Source organism: Thunnus maccoyii, chromosome 5, assembly GCF_910596095.1.
Source record: "Thunnus maccoyii chromosome 5, fThuMac1.1, whole genome shotgun sequence".
NCBI classification, from domain to species: domain Eukaryota; kingdom Metazoa; phylum Chordata; class Actinopteri; order Scombriformes; family Scombridae; genus Thunnus; species Thunnus maccoyii.
In genome coordinates, this window is record NC_056537.1 from 1,493,255 (window position 1) to 1,520,446 (window position 27,192).

Consider the following 27,192-nt stretch of genomic DNA (forward strand, 5'->3'; position numbering starts at 1 on the left):
TCATTAAATTCACCACTCGCACTTTAAGCTGTAAGTGATTCTAGAAAGCTCAGAGTGACTTTAAATGGTGACACACACACACACACACACACACACACACACACATACACACACACACACGTACATGACTTCCAGTAAAGAAGAAGAAGGGAGGAGTAAACAGGTAGGGAGTAAATGTGAAAGTCCAGTCTATTCAGACTCCATTTTAAAGTCAACAGAGCAGAAGGAGGAAAACAGTCTGAGGCAGGGTGAGTGTTAATATCAGGGCTGCTAATATAATGATTAATGTCATTATTGATCAATCTGCTGATTATTTTACTGATTAATTGTTTAGTTGATTAAACTGTGTCAGGAAAATATGAAATTACCGTGTTGACATCTTCAAACGTTTCCGTTGTTCTTTTCCTGGGGCCTGTTTCAGAAAACGGGTTTAGTAAAAACTTAAACTTGGGTCAGTTACCGCAGTAACTGACTCTATGAAGCTGACCTGCTCACTGGCAGGTTTACTTAAACAAATCCTGAGTTTGTCTGTTTCCTCCCTCTTACAGAGTCAGACACGCTGATTCATTTCCCCATTCAAGTCTGTATGGAAGCACATTTATAAGCAGAGGTTTACTGTCTGTTAGAATCCAAAGTTTAGCTACTCAGGACTTTCCAATAACACAATCGCCAGAGCAAAACGTTGGCATTGTACGTTTCTGCAAACCAGGGATACATTAAATGTGTACATTTCAATGTTGGCCATTATCCGTTGAACAATGATGTTTTATGATGTGACAACTGTAGGAGAATTTCTTAAGAATTGAAGTTCTCTGAAGAATTAAAAACACACAGTGATGAATCTTTCTCTCTTTACTCGTACATGCCAGCATGGAGAAGGGCACACAGCTGTTCTCCCGAACAACCAAACAGTCTCAGCTTAAATACATTATGTCCTAGTAGGGATTTGACAGAGAGAGGGTAATAAAGTAATTAAGTAATAAAGTAACAAAGTCTTAAAATAATAAAGCACATAGCCTAACCAATGAACACTGCTAAACTCTTGATGACCTCCTAACAAATTTGACACAGTCAATTCTACTACCAGGTGTCTCTAACAAGATTCATTGTACTGATGTCCTTCAGCTGTCTACAAAAGTTAAGGAACATACTTTGACACAATAAATCCCTTACACAATGCTGTGGTAAGGTGGTTAAGGTTATGGTTTAGGCACAAAAAACACTTTTTTAGGGAAAGATCATGGTTTTGGTTAAAATAAAATAAAAACAGCTGGTTTTGTCAGTTGAAACAGGAAGCGGATATTGGTTTCGAGGTGGTCTCGAACCGTACTCTGCTGATTTCCAACTTTCTGCCAAATAAGAAAGTCAGCTCATATAGATCTCATGTGAACTGCGTCACTTTAGAGGTGTTGATATGATACGTTCTGTTGAAATGTTGATATGCTACGTATTACCAGCGACCAGGCTGCTTTCAAGAGTTACCGCTGTTATGCACATCAGCGTTTTTTTCTCTCACAGTCAAATATTCCACAGCGTGAATTCATCCTAAAAATTTAAAATCAATAGGAAGGCTAACTGGGAGCCAGTGTAGAGAGCCAAGCACAGGGGTGATGTGCTCATAGCTTTTCGTCCCAGTAATGAGACGAACAGCAGCATTTTGGACCAGCTGGAGACGGTGAAGGGAGCCCTGGCTGATACCTGAATAAAGTGCGTTGCAGTAGTCGAGTCGAGAATATATAAAAGCATGTATAGTTTTTTGAAGATCAGCAAAAGATAAAAATGACCTGATTTTAGAGATGATCTTCAACTGGTAGAAACACAACTTCACGACATTTTTGTCTTGATTCTCAAAACAGAGGTCAGATATGACTCCCAGATTCCTAGCAGCCTGTGTAATGTTCATTGACAGATTGACAAGGTTTGCTCCAAAAGAGCTGACAGAATTTGGTGAACCGAATAGAATGACCTCGGATTTGTCGTCATTGAATTTAAGAAAATTCTGGGACATCCAGGATTTAATGTCAGAGAGGCATGATTTAAGTTTCACACACACACACGTACGTGACTTCCAGCAAAGAAGAAGAAGGGAGGAGTAAACAGGTAGGGAGTAAAGGTGAAAGTCCAGTCTATTCAGACTCCATTTTAAAGTCAACAGAGCAGAAGGAGGAAAACAGTCTGAGGCAGGGTGAGTGTTAATATCAGGGCTGCTAATAATGATTAATGTCATTATTGATCAATCTGCTGATTATTTTACTGATGAATTGTTTAGTTGATTAAACTGTGTCAGAAAAATATGAAATCACAGTGTTGATGTCTTCAAACGTTGTTTCCTTTGTTCTTTTCCTGGTTTCTGCGTCCTCACAGTGATGTAACGTGACACACTGCTGCAGTTCAAATAGAGAGAAGTCACAGTTAAGAACCACACAGATGTTTATCTGAAGTCTGTTTGTTGGATTTAAAGCAGAGTCAAAGTTTATCTTTGTGATGGCTGGAAAACACACATGGTTGTAGTTAAAGTCATGTAAACTAATAAGAAGCTACTAAGTTGAGAGGAAGGACTGGGTTTATTCTACTGTGTATGTGTGTGTGTCTCCAGTGTTACTGGTTTACCTCTCAGATTCCAGAAGATGAATGATTCGGAGGAAGAGGAGGACGGAGCAGAGTCTCTGATATCCAGCTGTCTGTCTATGAAGAGTGACCGGTCTAAAGGTGATCCTCCAGACTTCAGTAATGAACCTGGACCCTCAGACACAAAGTAAGAGACTGTTTCTACTGTAAACTGGCCTGAAGATGATTCAGTGTTGAAATGTCATTTAAAAACAAACCCACACTCTACTACAACCATCTCCATCAGTTATTAGTGAGAGTCTGAAGATTTTCTGCATCAGGTTTATCCATCTAAATATAAAGTGGCAGCTGATGTGTTTTATTTATTTATTTATTTATTTATTTATGTGTATTTATTGGGACCATTTACAGTGTTAAACTGTACAAATGTAAAGTAAAACATTTGATGTATTGCACCAGATTTATCTTATAGCTAATTTTCATCTGCAGTCCCTTACAAATAAAACATATAACAGCACAATAACAAACAGAACAAAGCAAAAAACACACAGAACACATTATACAAAATACAAAACACAAAGCTACACAACAGCACATCACATACACCCACAATGTCAACTCAAAATTAATAATGTAAACTTGTCAAGTTAAAATTAAATCAAACTCAACATGTGCTCAGCTGGCAAACAGAACAATGGAAAGGAGGATATATAGACTAGCAGGTAATCAGCTGAGAGTGAGTTCAGGTGAGAATGGGTGAGTCCATGTGAAGGAAGTGGATGAGGGCTGATGACCAGTATGGCTCTGGTCAACAGCTTTATTGCAGTTGGCTTTGTTAAGGTTGAACACTTGACTGCCAGCTTATGCTGGATCATCCTTATTATTGGTATCATGTTTGAAGCCCAGACTTTCTTCTCCTCAGAAACTGGGTTGAGGCCAGACTGAAGGGAGTTAAGGACTGTTATGGCCTCATAATCAGCACTGACTAAAGCTGATAAACCAGCTGCAAGTGAGGCCACTGCTGCTCCTACTGGCTCAGGCTGCTCATGTAGCCGCTGTTCCAGCATGTGTCTACCTCACCGCCTTACATATTATGATCATTATTTCACTGTCAGAGGGTCCAGTTTAGTCTCCCTGTGGCCTGTAGGTGCAGATTTACCTGTTTGACTTCACCTGTTGACACAGAGCACACGTTTACTGAGGTGTATTCCAGAAAGCCGGCTGAGTGGAAAATCTGAGTTTGTTCACCCTGAGATGAAGGAAACTCTGAGTTTTCAGTTCCAGAAAGAGAGATAACTTAAACTCTGGGTCAGTTACCATGGAAACTGAAACTCTGGATTGGTTACCACAGTAACTTACACTCTGGGTCAGTTACCATGGTAACTGTCTCTGTCTCCTCTTACAATTGCATGTCTTTATTCAGTCAGTGGTATCAAAGCTCGTATCATTATTGTGGACTAAATGCTGATCCAATCTGGCACCAACCATTCATTAGTGGAGGTTTACTGTCTGTCAGAATATAAATCCTGGTTGGATGTTAGTTTGTTACTCAGGACTTTCTAAAGTTTTTATGCACATCAGTCATTTCTTTGAACAGCGTTTTTTTCTCTCACAGTCAAATATTCCACAGCGTGAATTCATCCTCAGCTCAGAATCAAACCTCTGCGTCCTTCTGTTATAACACTGAGACTCTGTCAGTTTGTTAGAGCAGCTCCTGACCTCAAATCTTTACTGCACATAATCTGTAATCTCAGTTTAAATTTAAACAATCAGTATGAAGCTTTAGACATGTAGGATCAATGAATAATTATCTCTATCAGTCATGATGTGATCGGTCCACTGATGGAACATCATTCCTATAATATTGGAGATTATATGTTAATATTTCTGAGCAGGATCGTGGTGCAGCTGCAGAATGTAGTTTGTAGTCTGAATGTGTTTTAACAGCATTTCAGTGACAGTATTTAAATTTACTACATTTGTTGAAGCAGCTGAAATAAAGTCACTGAATGTTGTTGAGCTGAGATACAAATAGATGTTTAAAAAAAATCTGCTGTATTTTAACCTCGATGCCTTTTCAAGTACAAATCAGCAAACACATTATTACTGATCAGACTGTGAGATAGTCATGTCTCTGTGTCTTTGATCTTTATATGTTTTAAATCTTTAACTATATTTTTCATCTTCAGTTGCTGCTTCCTGTGTTTTGTCCGTCAGATTAAAGCTGAACAAATATATTTAAAATGTAATGTAGCTGCAGCCTGATACACAGTCAGATTCCACTTATTCATGAATTAATGGATGACACTGAATAAAACTTTATTGTGTTAACTTATTGACACTTTTCCCACTCTGACTCAGGCTCTTTTTTTAAATATAAATGTGCAACGTCCTCATACACATGCATTAATATCCCTTCATCCAATGGCCCTGCCTTTTATTTACCTGTTGCTATGGTAGTAGTATCAGAGCTCCATTGATTTTATTCATCACGAACGAGCTTAACTTAGAGTGAACATACTCAGAGTCGACTTAACAAACTCTGATCAGGGTTTGACTTAGAGTTTGTTCAACCTGCTTTCTGGAATAAACCCCTAGAAAATAACTGTTTTTAGTACAATGAGGAAGTCACACACACACACACACACACACACACACACACACACACACACACACGTGACTTTCAGTAAAGAAGAAGAAGTAGGGAGGAGGAAACAGGTAGGGAGTAAAGTTGAAAGTATTCAGTCAGACTCCATTTTAAAGTAAACAGAGCAGGAGGAGGAAAACAGTCTGAGGCAGGGTGAGTGTTAATATCAGGACTACAAATAATGATTACTGTCATTATTGATCAATCTGCTGATTACTTTACTGTTTTAGTGACCGGTCTAAAAATTGTCCTCCAGACTTCAGTAATGAACCTGGACCCTCAGACACAAAGTAAGAGACTGTTTCTACTGTAAACTGACCTGAAGATGATTCAGTGAGACGGTTTCATTAAGGTTGTAGTGTAGATATGAAGGAAACACAGTGGAAAGAAATAATGAACTACCTTCCATTCAGCTGTAATCTAGAACAGATCTTCATGTACATGTTAACCAGAGACAGGGCTGCTATTGCTATTTGATTTTCCAGTCTAACAATCTAAAGTAGTAGCAGGTAACCCAGGGTGAAATTTACTAAGGATTTAGTAACAAGTCACATTGTGTCTCCTTATTTACTAAAGGACTGCACCGGGGTTTTGTGCAGGTAAAATGGAAGAAAATGGAGTGTTTGGTCTCCTGCAATACAGAATGTGTCTTAACGTGTTCCTGTTCAAAGACACAAAATATGGGAGGAAGTAATGGAAATGTATACAAACAGCCTGCTGCAGCTGATTTATCACTGCAGACTGACCACTGCAGCAGAGGAAACTGAGTCTGACATTTAACATTTGGGAAAAGTCAAATGTGTAAAACTGTTGTATCACACTGACACAGAGGGAGCGAGATTATAGCAGAAACAGTGAGAGAGAGAAACACAGATGAAAAGATGCATTATGAAGATATTTAGCAGAGCTCTCTGTTCAGCACCACAACACAAGACTAAAGAGCAGCAGTCTGTTATTTTTCACAAGTGGACTTTTCTGTTTTGCTCAGTTGCCTCCTGCTTATTTTTCCTGACTTTTAATGTCTCATAGTAGCTTAAAGGAGCCCTGTGGAGTTTTCTTGTTAACAGACAAAAGTCATGTTTACATTGACTTACTGACCAAAACACATTGTGTGAATCCTTGTGGTCTAACAAATGTGTTGAATCCATTTCCCCCCTCATGAAACATTTGCAAAGTCGATTTTTGAAGCTAGTATTTTAAATCCTGCATTGTTTACATCCATGTTTACTAGTTTGCACTCTTCTTCTTCTTCTCTGCCTTTGCTGGCACATTGTTGTGTCTGTCTAATTACTTCTGAACCTTGTAAATATATTATATATTATTTTATTAAAATTGAATGTGCTGAAGCTCAGAGCCCTAAGAACAAAAAACTGTGTAACTGTCCAAATACTGACAGTCTGGACTGTTTATGGAGGGAAAGAGCTGCATCAACTTGTGAGCTGTCGGTTGGCCACCACTAATGTCATGTGTCATAAAGAATGTGTTCATGTCCACAGAGAGAGGAAGAGGAGGGGTGTTTCTGTGGAGGAGCAGCTGTCCTGCTGTTCTTTGTGTCAGGACGTCCTGAAGGATCCAGTCTCTACTAGCTGTGGACACTGGTTCTGCAGACAGTGCATCACCTCATACTGGGACCAGTCTGCTCTATCAGGAGACTCCTCCTGTCCCCAGTGTGCAGAAAGATCCAGAACAAGACCTGGACTGCAGACAGACAGTCAGACCAGCACTGTACAAAGTAAGACTGAAGATCTGTCTGCTGATGTCATCATCTCTGAAAACAGGACAGGAATCTACCTCCTCTATCCTACTGAAAATTAACAGTCAGACATTTCTTTTGAATTATAGTTTTTCTTCTCTTTCAGCAGAAAGTGGTCTGCAGGAGGTTTTAGATGAACATAAGATCAGTCTGAGGAGGAGATGTGAATGTGTGACTGAAGGAACTGATGAAGCAGGAAGTGAAACCCTCCTCAACAGGATCTACACTGAGCTCTACATCACAGAGGGACAGAGTGAAGACGTTAATACCCAACATGAGGTGCGGCAGCTTGAAGCAGCTTCCAAGATGGAGACCCTCCATGACACTCCAATCAGGTGTCACGACATCTTTAAAGTCTTACCTGACCAACAGAAAGACATCAGAGTCGTTCTGACCAACGGCGTCGCTGGCGTTGGAAAAACCTTCTCAGTGCAGAAGTTCACTCTGGACTGGGCAGAGGGCTCGGAAAACCAAGATGTCAGTCTGGTGATTCTGCTTTCGTTCAGGGAGCTGAACTTGATCAAAGATGAGCAGTACAGTCTCCTCATGCTGATCCATGATTTCCATCCAACATTACAGAAGGTCACAGCAGAGAAGCTTGCTGTCTGGAAAGTTTTGTTCATATTTGACGGCCTGGATGAAAGCAGACTTTCACTGGATTTCAACAACATGAAGGTCGTGTCTGATGTCACACAGAAGTCATCAGTCAACGTGCTGTTGACGAACCTCATCGAGGGGAAGCTGCTTCCCTCGGCTCTGGTCTGGATAACTTCCCGACCTGCAGCAGCCAATCAGATCCCTCCTACATGTGTTGACAGGGTAACAGAAGTACGAGGCTTCACTGACGCCCAGAAGGAGGAGTACTTCAGGAAGAGATTCAGTGATGAAGAGCTGTCCAGCAGAATCATCTCACACATCAAGACATCCAGGAGCCTCCACATCATGTGTCTCATCCCAGTCTTCTGCTGGATCACTGCTACAGTTCTGGAGCACATGTTGACTACAGACCAGAGAGGAGAACTGCCCAAGACCCTGACTGACATGTACTCACACTTCCTGCTGGTTCAGACAAAGAAGAGGAAGCAGAAGTATGAAGGTCATGAGACGAGTCCACAGGAGTTGACAGAGGCCGACAGGGGACTTCTTCTGAAGCTGGGGAGGCTGGCGTTTGAACATCTGGAGAAAGGAAACATCATGTTCTACCAAGAAGACCTGGAGCAGTGTGGTCTTGATGTCACAGAGGCCTTGGTGTTATCAGGAGTTTGTACAGAGATCTTCAAAAGAGAGAGTGTGATCTTCCAGAAAACAGTCTACTGCTTTGTTCATCTGAGCGTTCAGGAGTTTCTGGCTGCAGTCTACATGTACCACTGTTACACCAGCAGGAAGACAAAGGTACTTGAGAGCTTCCTGGGTAAAGAACACAGTTACTCATCCCTGGATGACTTCCTGAAGAGAGCCATGGAGAAATCTCTCAGAAGCAAAAATGGCCACCTGGACCTGTTTGTGCGCTTCCTTCATGGCCTCTCGCTGGAGTCCAACCAGAGTCTCTTAGGAGGCCTGCTGGGTCAGACAGAGAACAGTCCAGAAATCTTCCAGAGAGCCAACAACAACCTGAAGGAGATGAATACCCAAAGAATCTCTCCTGACAGAAGCATCAACATCTTCCACTGTCTGATGGAGATGAACGACCGCTCAGTACATCAGGAGATCCAAGAGTTCCTGAAGTCAGAGAACAGATCAGAGAAGGAACTCTCTGTGATCCACTGCTCAGCTCTGGCCTACATGCTGCAGATGTCAGAGAAGGTTCTGGATGAGTTGGACCTGAAGAAGTATAAAACATCAGAGGAGGGAAGAAAGAGAATGATTCCAGCTGTGAGGAACTGCAGAAAGGCTCAGTAAGTCCAGATGTGATTATCAACATTATAAAGCTGCCTTCTCATCTGAATCCATTAGTATTACACTAAATATATACACATGCACACTATCAACGTGTTAAACATGTGTTACACCTGCTTCTCCTCCCTGCCTGAAGGAGGGAGTAAACAGTACACAAGACCATCCTTCGTCTTTTATCAAACCAACACAACCCTTTTTTGGAAACCTGTAGTGATTAGACGCAGCAGCTGATCGGACTGATCTGATATTACATCACTAACATCTCAATTTTATACCAAGACAAATAACAGAACAAACTCAGGTGTAATATCACTCCCAAGTTTACATGTTATCTTTTTTGATTCCCAATCTATTTAAGATTTTGGATTCATATTCACTGTAGGCCTGATTAATATAGTAAGCATAAAACAACTTTCATCATTCACTAGAAAGATTATTATCTTTATATTCCTTCTCCTAATTTACCCTGTGTTATGGATGATATAGTCAGGGAGGGAAGGTGAGTCTGCTGTCTGTCAGCAGAAAACACATTTTAATTAAATATCAGTTTCTATGAGGCTGAAAATCCCTGTGCGTCAGGTATGTTGTGAAGAGCAGAGCAGGTGGAGCCAAACACAGGAGACTGCAGGCAACAGGAACTTGAAGAATAAATATTTATTCTGGTCTGAGTGCAGGCAGAACAAAACTGAACAGAACACAGAACAAAGGATCCAACAAGACTGAACTGAAAACCAGGACTTAAATACAAACTAAACTGAAGAGGGGATGAGGTACAGGTGGAGTAGGAGAACAAGAAAGAAGCTGATTTGCTGGTGAAGACACAGGGAGCAGGGCAGGACTAATGAGGCTGATGCAGGGCAGGTGTGGAGGGAAAGTGAGGAGGGAAAAGCAGGCTGGGGAGGAGTACATGAACACAGGAAGGAAACACAGAGCAAATAGAAAACTAAAAACCCAAAAAACAGAGAGAGTCATTAGCAACTTGTGTCATGCTGCCACCATGTACATAAATTACTGTGTCATCAGCATACATTTGGAAAATCATTTATATACAATGTAAATAGCAATGGGCCCAGGATGGATTCTTGGACTCCTGTGGACTGACGAAGGGCAGCTGATTGATGATTCTGTACTTGGACAGACTGAGATTGATTAAACAAATATGATTCTGTCCATTTAAGTGTATCTGAACAAAAACTGAAACTAGATAACTTAGACATGAGAATTCTATGACTAACAGTATCAAATGCCTTCTTAAGGTCAAGAAACACAGCTCCAACAACACCACCTTTATCTAATAGAGATTTGATTTTTTTCTATGAAAAAACAGATGGCCGTTTCAGTTGAATAATTGGCTCTGAAGCCAAATTGCATTGGGTGCAGAGCGAATGAGCTAGTGTTCAGATGGCAGGTGATTTGTTCAGCTACCACTTTCTCTGCAACCTTTGATACTGTGGGTAGAATACTGATAGGTCTGTAATTGCAGGTGGAAAGGTGATCTCCACATTTAAATATTGGGACAACAACAGCCGACTTCCAAACACTCGGAAACATTCCCTGAGAAATTGAGAAGTTAATAATTTTGGTAATAAGATTAGTTAGTGTTGTACTGAGCTCTTTGAACATAACTGCATCCATACCAAATATATCCTTTGCTCTGGATATATTTGAGATCTAATCATTCTGGCAACCTCTGATTCAGTGACATTCCTTATGCTGAAAGCCGGTTCCCTTGTGTTGACTGGACAAACATTTGTGCACTCAGGTGAAAAACATTGTGCAATGGTAGCTATAGACTCAATAAAGAAGTGGTTAAGACCTTCCACTACTTCCCCAGGATTGTTTGTAAGCATTCCATTTACTTTAAGTTCAAGCAGTTTCCTTTCTTTATTGTGATGTCCTGTTAGTTTTTTTTAACCGGTTTCAGATCATTTTAGAGTTACCTCTTGCCTTTTCTATTATGGTCAAGAAAAAATCTGCCTTGCTTTTCTTAGTTTCTTTACCACCTTGTTCCTTAAACTAGCAAAGTGTTGTCTGTCATGACTCAACTTAGTTTTTATTGCAGTTTTTAAGACAAGATCCCGTTCTTTCATTAGTTTTAAAATGTCTGCATTTATCCAAGTGACAGTGTTTTTGTTATTTTTGCGCCTAAATTTGCAGTTAAAATCTTTAATAATGCTCCCTAGTTTTTTTGAGAATATTTGACTGTCTTCTTCATGGTCTATGCCCAACAGTAGATCATCCCAATCAATCAGTTGAACAGCACTTTTGAAGTTCTCCTGTTTGTTTTTGGGAATTCCAAAAGATTCATATTCCCTGGCATTAGGGCTAAACCACTTATTGCTTAGTTTTCTGGCTACCAGTGTCAAATTGTGGTCAGAGAAACCAGTTACCATATTATAGGATTTTAAAATTCTCTCTGGTCTGTTACTAAATATTAAATCAATCTGAGTACTCGTGGAATTAGTTATTCTTGTGGGCCCACTGATCAGTTGCACAAGTTCAAAGTTATCGGTTATCTGTTTGAGATTCGTTCTAGAGGATTTGTCCTCCCAATTGCTGTTAAAATCTCCCATAATAATCACTTCTTTGTTGAAATTACATTCTTTTAATAATTTCTCGAATTTCTCATACAAACTAGTATTAGAAGAGTGCGGACGGTATATTATAATAATATAATAATAAGGACATCTGTGGTGACAAAATGATATTTAGTCCAATACACTCCAATTCCTTACAGTTTGACCAATGGAATTCATTACACTGGGTACTATCTTTCACATAAATCATAACTCCTCTTCCCTTTGAGCCCAGTCTATCTCTCCTGTAAATGTTAAAACCAGGGACTTTTAATGCTGCTGATGGAGTGTTTTTGTGAAGCCAAGTCTTTTAATACTTCTTATGTTCAAATGCCCACCCAAAAGACCCTTTGGCTTAGCTTTAGGATCCCAAACAGTTTTTGACTGATTGACAGTCCGAAAAACATCCCACTTCCTGTTTTTTGAGATCGCCGGATTTATCAGTTTCCTGTTTATATTGTGCGTGGTATTTCCAACTGCATTTGGATTACGTGAACCAAAGTCAACAATGGTCGGAATACTCTGTGGTTCAGCCAGTGCAGTGTCCCCCCCCCGACAATGCCGCGGCGCTTCCGGCCTCCACGCCGGCACCCAAGCTCACCCCCGGCGCCGACAGACTCCCGACGGCACGTCGCGACCCGTCAAACCCAGTCCAGGAAGCCCCCGGCAGCCTAGCCACCGCGACCGCCACACCAGCTCCTTCAGTCCGAGCAGGCGGCACACTCACAACAGCGTGCAACAAGCATGGGTGATGAGGAAGGTTAGCTTGATGAACATGATCAAACGGTAACTTTGTCACTACACAAAGTGCGTACCTTTGTGCACACAAGACAGTTGTGTTGCGTGTTACGTCCGCTGAGATGTTGGTGTTGTCTGGTTTAGCGTGGAGTGGGCCGGGGCACGGATTAATGTCTCCAGATAACAGCAGACAAATCGTGATGATCTGTACATCACTATGTTGACGTATAGTTGGTGGCTTTGTATGTTTCTTCATTCGATTGTACAAAGATGGATAAATTAATGTCAAAGTTAGAGCATGTTTCCCATATCCAAAGTTTCCCATGGCTTGGTTTGTTTGTTGGATTAACAGATCAGCATTGTTTGCATATATTTTTCCATAAAAGTTTAAGAGTGGGTTAATGTCAAAAGGTCTTAAAAAGTTAAAAAGCAATCCATGTATTAAGAGAGCTGTGATTGCACCTGCTATACCTGCCACCATCTTGGCTCTACCTTGTATCTTAGGTGGGAGGGACTAAGACACAAGGATACAACTCAAGAGAGCAAAGCCAGGAGACATTTAAGACAAATAAGAAGCAATCACTGTGGACTTTATAGAAGCATAAATGCAACTCCATTTTCTTTGCCTTTGTCTGCAAGATGAAACCAAAACAGAATCCCATGAAAAAGTCTTCAGTGCAGCAGCAGAGAGAGTGAGGAGAGTTACTGAATAACTCAACTTTGATTTGAAGGGTAAATCACAACATGACACATTTACATTACTTTCATTTCGCAGTCACTTTTGTCCAAAGTGAATTAAATTTTTTTACATACACGTACAATTTTGGATTGAGTGTGTTGCTCAAAGACACTTGGACATGTGGACAGAAGGAGCTCAACTTTCAAACCACCAACCTTGTGATTAATGGCTGACCAGCTCTGCCAACAGAGATAACTGAGCTATTGTCACATCTTAGTTTGTTTAGTGATCAAAATGCCTAGAATCTATATTTATTATTAAAGTGTATATTGTATGTTTGTTATTTGCATTACAGACTTGTTCAATGTGGACTTTCAGTGACTCACTGTGACGTTGTGGCTTCAGCTCTGAAGTCCAACCCCTCCCATCTCAGAGAGCTGGACCTGAGTGAGAACAGGCTGTCTGTCTCAGCAGTGAAGCATCTATGTGCTGGACTGGAGAGTCCAAACTGTAGACTGGAGACTCTGAGGTCAGTTCACTGACTGTCTATTACTCTTGTTGATCTTAATGTTTAACAACTGAACCTAATTTATGTACATACATAACTTACATCCATGAAGTTTTGGATCAAGTTTAAATGATGAAGGTGAAATATTTCTTTAATATATTCTTTGTGTTTTAATGAATAATGTCTGATCATTGATATTGATCCTTCAGAACACACACACACACACACACACACACACATAAAGGGACAGAGAGATCAATGCAGGTGACCTCAGAGTCTTCAGTCCACACTGTAGACTGGAGACTCTGAGGTCAGACACCATTTCTTACTGCTGTACTGAGATTAATATGATATGACAGTTGTGATGACACTAAACTGCAGACATAAAGCTGATATTGTAGAAGCGAAAAAGCATGACAGCATATGGAATTATACCAAACAATACACAGAGCACTTCAGGTAAATAAACAACTGCATAACCAGAAATGTTACATAAGAAGTTGTTTGTACCAACTGATACACAGAGCACGTCATGCCAAATAAACAACTGGGTAACCAGAAGAGATAGATAAGGAGTTGTTTTTGAAAGGTCCGGTTACAATCCCTGAAAAAGCAAAGACTCTTGTTGCCAGGTCGCTTTGACCTATGCTGATCATTGACACACCCAAAAGATGTCAGGCCACCAGACAAACAGGAGACATCTGGGAATAGTCTTTGCACAAAGCATGCAAACACAAAATTAAGAAATGTCCTACTCCCATTGGTTAAGAACCAAGTGATCATTGACTCACGAAGATGCCAAAAGTCACGTCCGCTTTGGTATAAATAGGGGATGGGTGTGAGTTGAATGTGTGTAATGAAATAAACTCCCGTTGGTTGTCTGCTCATCTCTCTGGTCTCAGCGTTTGGTGTGAACATCTTTTAATATAGCCTTAATTGAAACCCCTATAATATTATGCTGATCCACACTGAGAATCTTAATGGGAAAGTCTATTTTCTTCTTCAGTGATTTAGTCCATTGATTGTGTCAGAGCAATGTTGAGCTGCACATTTAAAACCTTCATGTAACAAGAAAAATCTGCACTGGATAATTCACTCTGAACCACTGAAACTTTTGTCTTTTATATTTGACAGTTTTTAACCTGCATCCTGTTGGGTTCAGGTGTTTGGAGTTTCCATCTTCTAAACTTTAGGGCTGGACAAAAAATAAATAAAATAGTTGTGATTAATTGCAATTCTTATTTGAATGATCAATAATCAATTTTTGAAATCCAGAGAAAACTTTGCATTTGCACTGTTACTTAGTCAACATGTGTACATGTGCATTGTGTTGTGTGTATGCAGTGGCTACTTATTGTAAATGTTTCAGTTAGAACTGCTTGACGTGTAAAATGTCTACTTTGTGGAAATCGAGTTATTACAATGTGCACAAAAATCTTATTTCAAGTTCAAAAGTAAGGTAGCTGCTAGCTGCTATATTAGCTGCCCTGAGTCATGACAGTCCCATAGACGGACGGTGGCAGGAAGATTGAGGTGGACGAGCTTGAAAGAGGCAGCGGGAAGAAATCAGGAAGAAAACAGAAGAAAGAAGAAGAAATTTGAAGTTACAGTGATGATAGAGAGAAAGAAAGAGAAATCCACTTTGCTGGAATAAAAGTAACTGGGAACAAGGACAGATTTGGAGTTCTGTTGAACAAACATGAAGTCACGAGTTGGATTGAGGACAAACTTGGCGATGTCAACTTAGTTGATGTTAAAAGAAATGGATTGATCATTGTTGGATGTGTTTCACAGACACAGCTGAAGAAGCTGTTGGAAATATGAGTTAGATGGTTAGCAAGTGTTTCCCACTTCATAGAAGAGTTCCAGTAAGTTGTTCACCGTCATTGAATGAGCAGAGGTCTGTACTACAAAGTAGGATTTGGGGTTAGCAAGGTAACTTCAGGTTTAACTCTGGGTTTTCAGTCCTATAACGGTGGTTCACTTCTTACTGGGGTTCATCACCATGGTAACTTATGCTGAACAGCTAACCTGCTCCTGAGCAGAGGCCTGTACTATGAAGCAAGTTCAACATACCCAAGATATCTTTTCATTATCTGGCTTCACTGAGCCTAACATTGGCCATCCAGATAACCAGAACCATGAAGCTGGTTATCAACCTGCTCAGTCAACCCGGGGTTTTCCTATCCAGCTGCGAGCGCGCTCATGTGAAAGAGGCGGGGTTTTTAATTATGAGCGACATCATCATCAAGACCATCCTTTCTCTTTTATCAAACCGACACAACCTGTTATTGGTAATCTGTAGTGATTAGACGCAGCAGCTGATCGGACTGATCTGATATTACATCACTAACACCTCAGTTTTATATGGAGACAAATAACAGAACCAACTCAGGTGTAATATCACTCAAAAGTTTAGACTTGATATGTTATCTGATTCCCAGTCTATTTAAAATTTTGGATTTGTGTTTACTGTAGGTCTGGTTAATCAAGGAAGCATAAAACAACTTTCATTATTCACTAGATTTTTATTTTTATATTCCTTCTCCTAATTTACCCTGTGTCATGGATGATACAGTCAGGGAGGGAAGGTGAGTCTGCTGTCTGTCAGCAGAAAACAAATTTTAATTAAATATCAGTTTCTATGAGGCTGAAAATCCCTGTGCGTCAGGTATGTTGTGAAGAGCAGAGCAGGTGGAGCCAAACACAGGAGACTGCAGGTAACAGTAACTTGAAGAATAAGTCTTTATCCTGGTCTGAGTGCAGACAGAACAAAACTGAACAGAACACAGAACAAAGGATCCAACAAGACTGAACTGAAAACCAGGACTTAAATACAAACTAAACTGAAGAGGGGATGAGGTGCAGGTGGAGCAGGAGAACAGGAAAATAAAATGCAGTAGTGCCTCAGATTACATTTTCCTTATTACAATTCCTGAAACTAAACACATGCTCCTATATAACAGCAGTGAGAAAGGTGAAACTGTCTCCTGATAGTTTGTGTGTAGGGAGATGGGCGGGAAGCTCAGGTGAGGGGAATGAGGTGATTGTAGTGATAGCAGGGCAGATGGGAGTGGCATAGTGCATCTAATGTTGAACACAAACTATATACAGACATCACTACTGTGGTGAAATAAGATGCTCATAAAAACTGGCAACTCATCGTATGAATGAGTAAAATTACATGAGCAAAAGGACTGGATAACAGAAGTGTAACACATAAATGCTGATGGATAAATACAACTTAAGAGAGTGATGTCTAGATGAAGAGTAACTAAGCCAACACTAAACAAGCCGCTCCATAACCAGCACTGTACATGACTCAATAGTCACATAAAGCAGTGAGGAAGAAAGTTGGTATGAGTGAGATGTGAACTTAGTAGAGCCAGACTCACTCAGAGCTGAGAGGCAGATACATAGAGCCAGACTGTGACAAGGTAGAAAGTAAACATTGATGCCAGATATATTTACATATTTCCTCTTCCCTTAAAACATATAAGCTAAAAGTTAAAATTATTCCTCCAAATAATATGAATTATTAAATAATGAATTTACAAACAATATCAATGAATGCAGATGCAAATAACAAATATATTTTAGAAAAAGTTGTTGCCAGTAGAAATGTGTATTCATTGTCTGAGCAGTTACAAACTGTTTGATGGATCTGTTCACAATATAACATGCAGATGTTTGTCAAACAGTTTATTTCAGGAGAAACATGCAGAGATATTTCATGTTGTCTTTTGTCATGTTGGAGGACATCACTACATCACTATGCTGGCAGTGGTAACTGTACACCATTATTCGTGTTTTGGACAGTACATCGGATTTAAAATCGAAAATCTGTGTGTTAAAGTGTACTCTGTAATTATAAACACCTTCCATAAATACAAAAAATGATTTGTAAACTCACAAAAATATTTTGCAAATATAAAAACGGATCTGCCAATACACAAATTCCACATATAAAAAATATCTGTGAATGCATTAAATTAATTTGCAAATAAATGAAAAGCATTTGTGAATATCTTCCTAACATTTATAACTTTCCAACAGGCATTTGTGAACTCAGTTTTTATTTGTGAATCGAAAAAACAAATTTTCCACTGGTCTGAACGAAAATCTACACATATCACTCAGCCATTTTCGGATAGCACGTGATTGCCTGCTGACGACATCATTTCCGCATGCAGTCTTTCTATGAGCTGTTTTTTTTTTTGTTTGTTTGTTTTTCATAATCAGTGATAAGTAACTTGCATTCATTGTTTCATGTTAGTGTCATACAGTGATCATTAATGTGTGTTTATTTGTTCTATGTATATTATCTAGCTCACACTTTTGTATGCATTTCTGTTTGAGTATGAAAGGCACGAGGATGCTTGTGGGCAACGTTCAGCTCTCTAATGCGGTGGCTTGGCTGCTTCATCAGTTACAAATGTTCACAAATGCCTGTTGGAAAGTTGTAAATGTTTAATTTATTTGCAAATTAATTTAATGTATTCACAGATATTTTTTTATATGTGGAATTTGTTTGTGTAATAGCAGATCCGTTTTATATTTGCAAAATATTTTTGTGAGTTTACAAATCTTTCTTTTATTTGTGGAAGGTGTTTATATTTACAGATTACACATTTACACACAGATTGTCGATCTGTTCACACAAATCATTATGAAACAAATATATCTCCATATTATAGAAGCATAAATACAACTCCATTTTCTTTCCCTTTGTCTACAAGATGTGTGACTTACATTTTTTTTACATACACCTACAATTTTGGATTGAGTTTGTTGCTCAAAGACACTTGGGGCACACCTCAAGTCTCTTATTTTATGTCTCCTTGCTCCTCGCCTGAACCGGAGGTTGTTCCTGATGCGCCATTTTGACAGGCGTCCCAACTCTCTTATTCCTGCTCCGAGGAGCGAAGAGAGATCTCTGAGGAGTGAGGAAACACGAGAGCAGCCTTCACGGAAGTCTTTTACCAGCCGACACGCCCCCTTATTGGATATCAGTTATTGATTGGACACTGCCGCTGATCAGACTGATCTGATACATCACTGCAATTTCATACCCAAATGGAGACAGATTACAGATTAAATTTAAGTGTATCACACCCATGTTTTATGTTTTATTTATTTTCTGATTCATCATATATTTAAAAATCTGTTAATTGTTGGTCTAATCAACAAAAGAACCATAAACAACTGTCTTCATTTATTAGAAAGAGTTTTCTTTGCATAATATTTCCTCAATTAAACTGTTTCTCACTGACAGACAGACTCTTCCTGACTTTAATTTTATCCATAATAACAGTTAAACACATTTATATTTTACATCATTTGTCATCATTTCCATTCAGTCACATGTGAGGCTGAAAATTCCTGAGCATCGGGTTTGATATGAGTTTCATAATCTCCATTTTCCCTGAAACATTTAGCCAAATATATATTTTCCAGTGTTCAGAAGACACCTTGATCATATTTTGGGTTATTGAATGATGAATTCACAATCAGGATTATCAAAAAATACAGATGCAAATAATCAATAAATAGTATAAATGCATTCTGCGAGTAGAAATGGCTCCTGTGCCTCTGAGCAGGACACTGTACACAGTATAAATGCAGAATGCAGGTTGTTATCCAGGTGTTTGTTAAACAGGTAACAGGCTGCAGCGAGGAAACATCTGCTGCAGTGATAACTGTGCACCTTTATTAGTGTCAGCACAGTGCACATGTGTGCAGACACAAAGTCCATCAGATGTTTCTACAGCTGTTAAAGCGGACTGACATCTGATCCAGCTGTGATCAGCTGTCGGCGTCATCAGAAACGGACGTCCCTTTGCCTGACGCTTCAGAGGAAAGCCCGTCTTGTGTCTCTAAAAACACATTTCCTCGTTTCCTCTCTCCTCGCTTGGTTTCCTTGCATCTCTCCATGCATCCACGGTGGGAGGGGCAAAGACGCAAGTGAGGGAAACGTGGATGCAATTTAAGAGACTTGGGATGCACCCTTGGACATGTGGACAGAAGGAGCTCAACTTTCAAACCACCAACCTTGTGATTAATGGCTGACCAGCTCTGCCAACAGAGATAACTGAGCTATTTGTCACATCTTAGTTTATTTAGTGATCAAAATGCCTAGAATCTATATTTATTATTAAAGTGTGTATTGTATGTTTGTTATCTGCATTACAGACTTCTTCATTGTGGACTCTCAGAGACTCACTGTGAAATTGTGGCTTCAGCTCTGAAGTCCAACCCCTCCCATCTCAGAGAGCTGAATCTGAGCTTGAACAGTCTGTCTGTCTCAGCAGTGAAGCATCTGTCTTCTGGACTGGAGAGTCCAAACTGTAGACTGGAGACTCTGAGGTCAGTTCACTGACTGTCTGTTACTATTGTTGATCTTAATGTTTAACAACTGAACCTCATTTATGTACATACATAACTTACATCCATGAAGTTATTTTTTTTCCATATTTTCATTTTTTATTGTCCAAGTTTAGTCTGTAGTTATAAAAGATGGCTGATTCTTAAAGAAACTGTAGAAAATGTCCAATGTTAGTTGTTAAAGTCACTTAATGTTTATAATTTTTGGTCACATCTGTATAGAGAGGATCCTCTCAACTAATATCTGTTTTAAATGTATCAAGTTTACTTGATGAAGGAGAAATATTTCTTTATTATATTCTTTAATGTGTTTTAATGAATAATGTCTGATCATTGATATTGATCCTTCAGAACACACACACACACACACACACACACACACATAAAGGGACAGAGAGATCAATGCAGGTGACCTCAGAGTCTTCAGTCCACACTGTAGACTGGAGACTCTGAGGTCAGACACCATTTCTTACTGCTGTGCTGAGATTAATATGATGTGACAGTTGTGGTGACACTAAACTGCAGACATAAAGCTGATATTATGCTGATCCACACCGAGGATCTTAATGGGAAAGTCTATTTTCTTCTTCAGTGGTTTAGTCCATTGACTGTGTCAGAGCAATGTTGAGCTGCACATGTAAAACCTTCATATAACAAGAAAAATCTGCACTGGATAATTCACTCTGAACCACTGAAACTGTTTGGTCTTCTATATTTGACCGTTTTTAACCTGCATCCTGTTGAGTTCAGGTGTTTGGAGTTTCCGTCTTCTAAACTTTAGGGCTGGACAAAAAAGGACAGATTTGGAGTTCTGTTGAACAAACATGAAGCCACCAGTTGCATTAAGGACAAACTTGGCGATGTCAGCTTAGTTGATGTTAAAAGAAATGGATTGATCATTGTTGGATGTGTTTCACAGACACAGCCGAAGAAGTTGTTGGAAATATGAGTTAGATGGAGAGTCCAAACTGTTTCCCACTTCATAGGAGAGTTCCAATAAGTTGTTGACAGTCATTTAATCATCAGGATGAGTGACGGAGAAAGGTTTGAGACACGACCAGGGGCCAGATGCATAAACGATACGTACCCACAAAAACCACGCACACGCCATTTCCTGTACATAAACTGGTATTTATAAACACAGTGTGTGTGGTGAGAATGTGAATACCTCACGTATACTTTAGACCAGGCGTACACATGATTTTCCTAAGAGATCTGAGGCTGATGTGATGAGGTGGAGATGAAATATAAGCTGAGAGACGGAATCTTTTAGTAAAACATTGTTTGTTTAGGTTGACAACCAGCTGCACTGATTGTGTGTGTTTTTGGGTTCTTTTTGGGTGTTCACACAGATATTTGTAAAATGCCAATCAAAGGCGCATTTATTAAGTTAACATTGATTAATTACTTTTGTGTTTAATTTTGTCATTCCTTTAATTCCCATAGGAGCCAACATTTTATTTTGCTCTTATTATTCTTTTTATTTTATCCTTAGTTGTGGCACACCTTGTAAAGTCGGTTTAGATATGAGCTACAAACTACAACATTGATTCCATTTCTGAGATATTACTACTGACGATGTTTTACAGTCCACGTGATGAATGACTGATATGGATGGTATAAAGAGCTGCACAGAATGTGTGTAATGGTGGCGCGTAATGACAACTACAATTTTGTGAAACTGCACTTCTTTCCCGTTTGTTTAATTGACAGCTATACAGACTGATGAGGCAGGTGATCAATGGATATGAAAACGGCTGGTTCAGGGTATGTCTTCATCCATTTATGGTTAATTGTGGGAGTGGAAATGAGGCTTGTGCACATATGCCCAGTTCCTCAATGATTGAGATTTATAAAACAGAACCATGCGTACGCGCGGCTATAAATCTTATGAAAAGAATGTGTCTGCATGTTTGTGGCTTTATGCGTACACACAGTTTTAGTCATGAATCTACACAGAGTTTTATGCATCTGGCCCCTGGTGTGTTGTATTTTGAATCAGAAATCCTGCCTGACAAAGTATTCTGAGATCATATCAGTTACCCAGTAAGGCTGTTTGTTCCCAAACACATTCAGTGCAGATGTTGTTGGAAATGTGGACACAGCTGGCTCGTGTGTAGACATGATTTGGGGATATGTGGTTAATGTAGCAGAAACTGTGGAAAAGAACCCCAGTGTAATCAGTGTGGGGGGAGACATGAGGCAAACATAAATGCAACTCTATTTTCTTTGCCTTTGTCTGCAAGGTCAAACCAAAACAGCAAATCCCATTAAAAAGTCTACAGTACAGCAGCAGAGAGAGTGAGGAGAGTTACTGAATAACTCAACTTTGATTTGAAGGGTAAATCACAACATGACATGTTTACATTACTTTCATTTTCAGACGCTTTTGTCCAAAGTAACTTACATTTTTTTACATACACGTACAATTTTAGATTGAGTGTGTTGTTCAAAGACACTTGGACATGTGGACAAAAGGAGCTCAAGTTTCAAACCACCAACCTTGTGATTAATGGCCAACCAGCTCTGTCAACAGAGATAACTTAGCTATTTGACACATATTAGTTTGTTTAGTGATCAAAATGCCTAGAATCTATATTTATTATTAAAGTGTATATTGTATGTATGTTATCTGTAATCACAGACTGTGTAGCTGTGGATTCTCAGTACCTCAATGTGAAGTTGTGGCTTCAGCTCTGAAATCCAACCCCTCCCATCTCAGAGAGCTGGACCTAAGTGGAAACAGGCTGTCTGTCCCAGCAGTGAAGCATCTGTCTGGTGGACTGGAGAGTCCAAAGTGTAGGCTGGAGACTCTAAGGTCAGTTCACTGACAGTTTTTTCCTCTTGTTCATTTTGTATGACTCAATTTCAATCCATACCAGAAGCTTTAAATTAAATTTTAAAATAAGTTTGATTCATAACACATTCACAAATTACAAGTTTTCAAAGTTTTTTCAGTACAAATGCCTGAACAGCTGGTTTCACTTTGAATTTAGTCTACAATTAAAGAGATGTAACATCTGCAAGAAAACTGTTGACACACTCACTCTAAAACTCATACAGGCTTACAGACACAAAGAGAGCAAATCATATTTCCAAATGTAGTTTGTGTCTATAGTTGTGTCTGAGCTGCCACCAATGACAGGTGATACTTCAACATGTGCATGATGCTTCCTGTCAGAAAATGATGTCACTTTGTGTAGCTGCACCACCACTAAGCAGGAGCATAAATATAGCCCTGCAGATATATTTGTAAAGGTTGGTTCTAGGTTACAAATAGAATTCTGGGGTCAGTTCACTGACTGTCTGTTACTGTTGTTGATCTTAATGTTTAACAACTGAACCTAATTTATGTACATACATAACTTACATCCATGAAGTTATTTTTTTCATATTTTCATTTTTTTACTTCACAAAGTTTAGTCTGTAGTTATAAAAGATGACTGATTCGTAAAGAAACAGTAGAAAATGTCCACTGCTAGTTGTTAAAGTCAATTAAAGTTTATAATTTTTGGTGAAGAGACACATCTGTATACAGAAGATCCTCTCAACTAATATCTGAAGGAGAAATATTTCTTTATTATATGCTTTAATGTGTTTTAATGAATAATGTCTGATCGCTGATATTGATCCTTCAGAAAACACACACACACACACACACACACGCACACACGCACAGTGACACAGAAATCAATGCAGGTGACCTCAGAGTCTCCAGTCTACAGTGTGGACTGAAGACACCATTTCTTACTGCTGTGCTGAGATTAACATGATGTGACAGTTGTGGTGACACTAAACTGCAGACATAAAGCTGATATTATGCTGATCCACACTGAGGATCTTAATGAGAAAGTCTATTTTCTTCCTCAGTGGTTTAGTCCATTGACTGTGTCAGAGCAATGTTGAGCTGCACATTTAAAACCCTCATGTAACAAGAAAAATCTGCACTGGATAATTCACTCTGAACCACTGAAACTTTTGTCTTTTATATTTGACAGTTTTTAACCTGCATCATGTTGGGTTCAGGTGTTTGGAGTTTCCATCTTCTAAACTTTAGGGCTGGACAAAAAATAAATAAAGTAGTTGTGATTAATTGCAATTCGTATTTGAGTGATCAATAATCGATTTTTGAAATCCAGAGAAAACTTTGCATTTGCACCTTTACTCAGTCAACATGTGTACATGCGCACTGTGTTGTGTGTATGCAGTGGTTACTTATTGTAAATGGTTCAGTTAGAACTGCGTGATGTGTAAAATGTCTACTTTGTGGAAATCAAGTTATTACAATATGCACAAAAATCTGATTTCAAGTTTAAAAGTAAGGTAGATGCTAGCTGCTATATTAGCTGCCCTGAGTCATGACAGTCCCATAGAAGGACGGCAGAAGGAAGATTGAGGTGGACGAGCTTGAAAGAGGCAGCGGGAAGAAATCAGGAAGAAAACAGAAGAAAGAAGAAGAGATTTGAAGTTACAGTGATGATAGAGAGAAAGAAAGAGAAATCCACTTGGCTGGAATAAAACTGACTGGGAACAAGGAGAGATTTGGAGTTCTGTTGAACAAACATGAAGTCACGAGTTGGATCAAGGACAAACTTGGCGATGTCAACTTAATTGATGTTAAAAGAAATGGATTGATCATTGTTGGATGTGTTTCACAGACACAGCTGTTGTTGGAAATATGAGTTAGATGGTTAGCAGGTGTCATGTTTCCCACTTCATAGAAGAGTTCCAGTAAGTTGTTGACAGTCATTGAATGATCAGAGGCCTGTACTACAAAGCAACTTCAATATACCCAGGATATCTTTTCGTTATCTGGCTCCACTGAACCTAACATTGTCCATCCAGATAACCAGAACTACGATGCTGGTTATCAACCTGCTCAGGCAACCCGGGCTTTTCCTGTCCAGCTAGAAGTGCGTTCATGTGAAAGAGGTGCGGTTGCTAATCAGAACCATGAATGACGTACTTCATGATAAGAGATGAAATGGTGATACCAAGAACCTGCAGGAAACTTCTATTTAAGAGACAGCAAAAAGTTATATTCAACGAGGTGAAATGTAAATGACAGTCTATGATCATACAACAGAATTACATATTAAAAGTAGGCTTCGGCTTAAAATGCATGTAGGATTTATTATATATGAGTTAAGTACAGAGAGAATTTTTTGCTATTTAGTTGGATGATGAAAAAACCCTTCTGAATATGTCACATAATAAAAGAAACTTAAAAGTAATGTCAGACTGTTTCTGCCACCGAAGCAAAGAGTGGAAAAGTAGTTAATGACTGATCTCTGTGTGTGTTGCATTTTGAATCAGAAATCCTGCCTGACAAAGTATTCTTAGATCATATCAGTTACCCAGTAAGGCTGTTTGTTCCCAAACCCATTCAGTGCAGACGTTGTTGGAAATTTGGACACAGCTGGCTTGTGTGTAGACATGATTTGGGGATATGTGGTTAATGTGGAGATGAGACGTTCAGCAGCAGAAACTGTGAAAAAGAACCCCAGTGTAATCAGTGTGGGGGGAGACATGAGGTAAGCAGACGGTTCAAAGAGAAAGAAAGAGATGGAAGTCATGAGGATCAGGTCCAAGAGAAGGCTGAGCCATGAGGAAGCAACTAGGAATGAAAAGATTCAAGATGTGAAGAAGAACTAATCAGGTAGGAAGCATGATGAATATTGTTTTTGTGAGGACAAGATGAAGTTCTGAGCACTCCTGTCCAAGGTGATTAACTGTGCCGCTGAGGCAGAAAGGAAATCTGAGAGAATAGAGATTATTACTGGAGAGGAAGTGCAGAGGCTGCTGAGAGGCTTTCAGGCTCTCTCAGAGCCTCGATTGAGAAGTTATATTAGAGAATGAGATGAGGGCGGGAATATATATATTAGTTTTATTTTATATATAATCATTTAGATTAAATAGGAGAACTGAGTCTTATTTTTAATCCAGTAGAAGGCAGTAATGTAACTGACAGTCCATGTGTTGCATTATGGGATAGCATTTATGTTTTTTAAATGTGCATAATGATGAAGCCCTTGCAAGTGATGCAGGTCTTTTATTATTCTTGCTCAACTGTTTTGCACATGTAGGCCTAAAAAATATAGCTGTGTCATGTTTGAGTCTTTTTGCATTTTTACTTGTGTTTGGCTGCACAACATGAGTTTGTATAGATGGAGTCACTGGTGGAGCTGCAGAGTTTAAGAGGTGAAGTCACTACATCTTTATTGAAGTAGCAGCATGTTGTCATTAATATTAATGAGAGCTCTTTTTCATTGTTTGTATTTGACAGTTTTTAACCTGCATCCTGTTGGGTTCAGCTGTTTGGAGTTTCAATTTTATAAACTTCTACATTCTATCAATCAATCAATCAATCAATCAATCAATCAATCAATCAAACTTAATTTATATAGCACCTTTCAAACAAATAAAATGCAATTCAAAGTGCTGCACAAGCGACTGACAAAACGTAGGATGTTAAAAATGGATTTGGAGACTAATGAACCCCAAAGTAATTAAAAAAGCAAAAATGGTTCAATAAATATGACAACAATAAAAAATGGGTAGTTAAGATAATAAAATATAAATAATAAAACATAATACAAGCAATAAAAATAACAACAAAAGTGGTCAAATACTACACATTATAAACAGATTAGTAAAATAGTAAAATGTTGATAAAAAATTAAATAGAATAAAATAATTTATAATGATCAACATTAAAATGTTGATAAACAAAATAGAATAAAATAAATCATGATGATAAACAAAATAAGTATAAATAATAAAACCATAAAATGATGAAACACTACTTAAAAGCCAGACTAAACAGATGGTTTTTAGTTTATGTTTAAAAATATGTATATTTTCAGCTGCTCTCAGATCCTCTGAAGGCTGTTCCAGCAGCTTCTAAACCTTCTTCACATCTGAACAGATTATGAAACATTGAATGATTTAAAAAAAGGAACTTTGTTTTCTAAAGTGACGTCATTTATTCTTTATTCAGATTGAGGGGCTGCAGTTTATCAGAGATCAACTGTGATTCTCTGGCCTCAGCTCTGAAGTCCAACCCCTCATCCCATCTGAGAGAGCTGGATCTGACAGGAAACCACAACCTGCAGAGTTCACACATGAAGCTGCTGTCTGATCTTCAGGAGAGTCCAGACTGTAGACTGGAGACTCTGATGTGAGTAGAGAGTTGGAGTCAGTCTGTGCTGGTTTCAGCAGTATTGTATTAAACACAGTTAGTATCAAAGCAAAGATCCAGTATTTCCTGGTGAACCTTCAACCTTCTCAGTGGCTGCTTTCCTCAGTGAAGCTGTGAGAGGAGAATGGTGACAGGCTTCAGGATTGGACAGAAAGACAGAGAGAGAGAGAACAGTCAGCCAATCAGATCAGCCAGAAACTTGTTGTGATCATGTGTTTGAGTTGATGTGAAGACGACTGTTG

At 39.1% G+C, this 27,192-nt stretch overlaps 1 protein-coding gene across 1 annotated transcript in view; it reads left to right on the forward strand.

The window, feature by feature from the left end:
- Positions 1-2,091: 2,091 nt before the first annotated feature.
- LOC121896765 (NACHT, LRR and PYD domains-containing protein 12-like) overlaps positions 2,092-27,192 on the forward strand; it is a 120,648-nt gene continuing 95,547 nt past the window's right edge. Inside the window, exons 1-8 of the mRNA XM_042410758.1 lie at positions 2,092-2,185; positions 2,597-2,755; positions 6,712-6,926; positions 7,075-8,863; positions 13,213-13,386; positions 19,558-19,731; positions 22,394-22,567; positions 26,750-26,929. Of these exons, the coding sequence (XP_042266692.1) occupies positions 2,628-2,755; positions 6,712-6,926; positions 7,075-8,863; positions 13,213-13,386; positions 19,558-19,731; positions 22,394-22,567; positions 26,750-26,929 (2,834 nt within the window). The 5' untranslated portion in view covers positions 2,092-2,185; positions 2,597-2,627. The remainder of the gene's footprint in view (positions 2,186-2,596; positions 2,756-6,711; positions 6,927-7,074; positions 8,864-13,212; positions 13,387-19,557; positions 19,732-22,393; positions 22,568-26,749; positions 26,930-27,192) is intronic.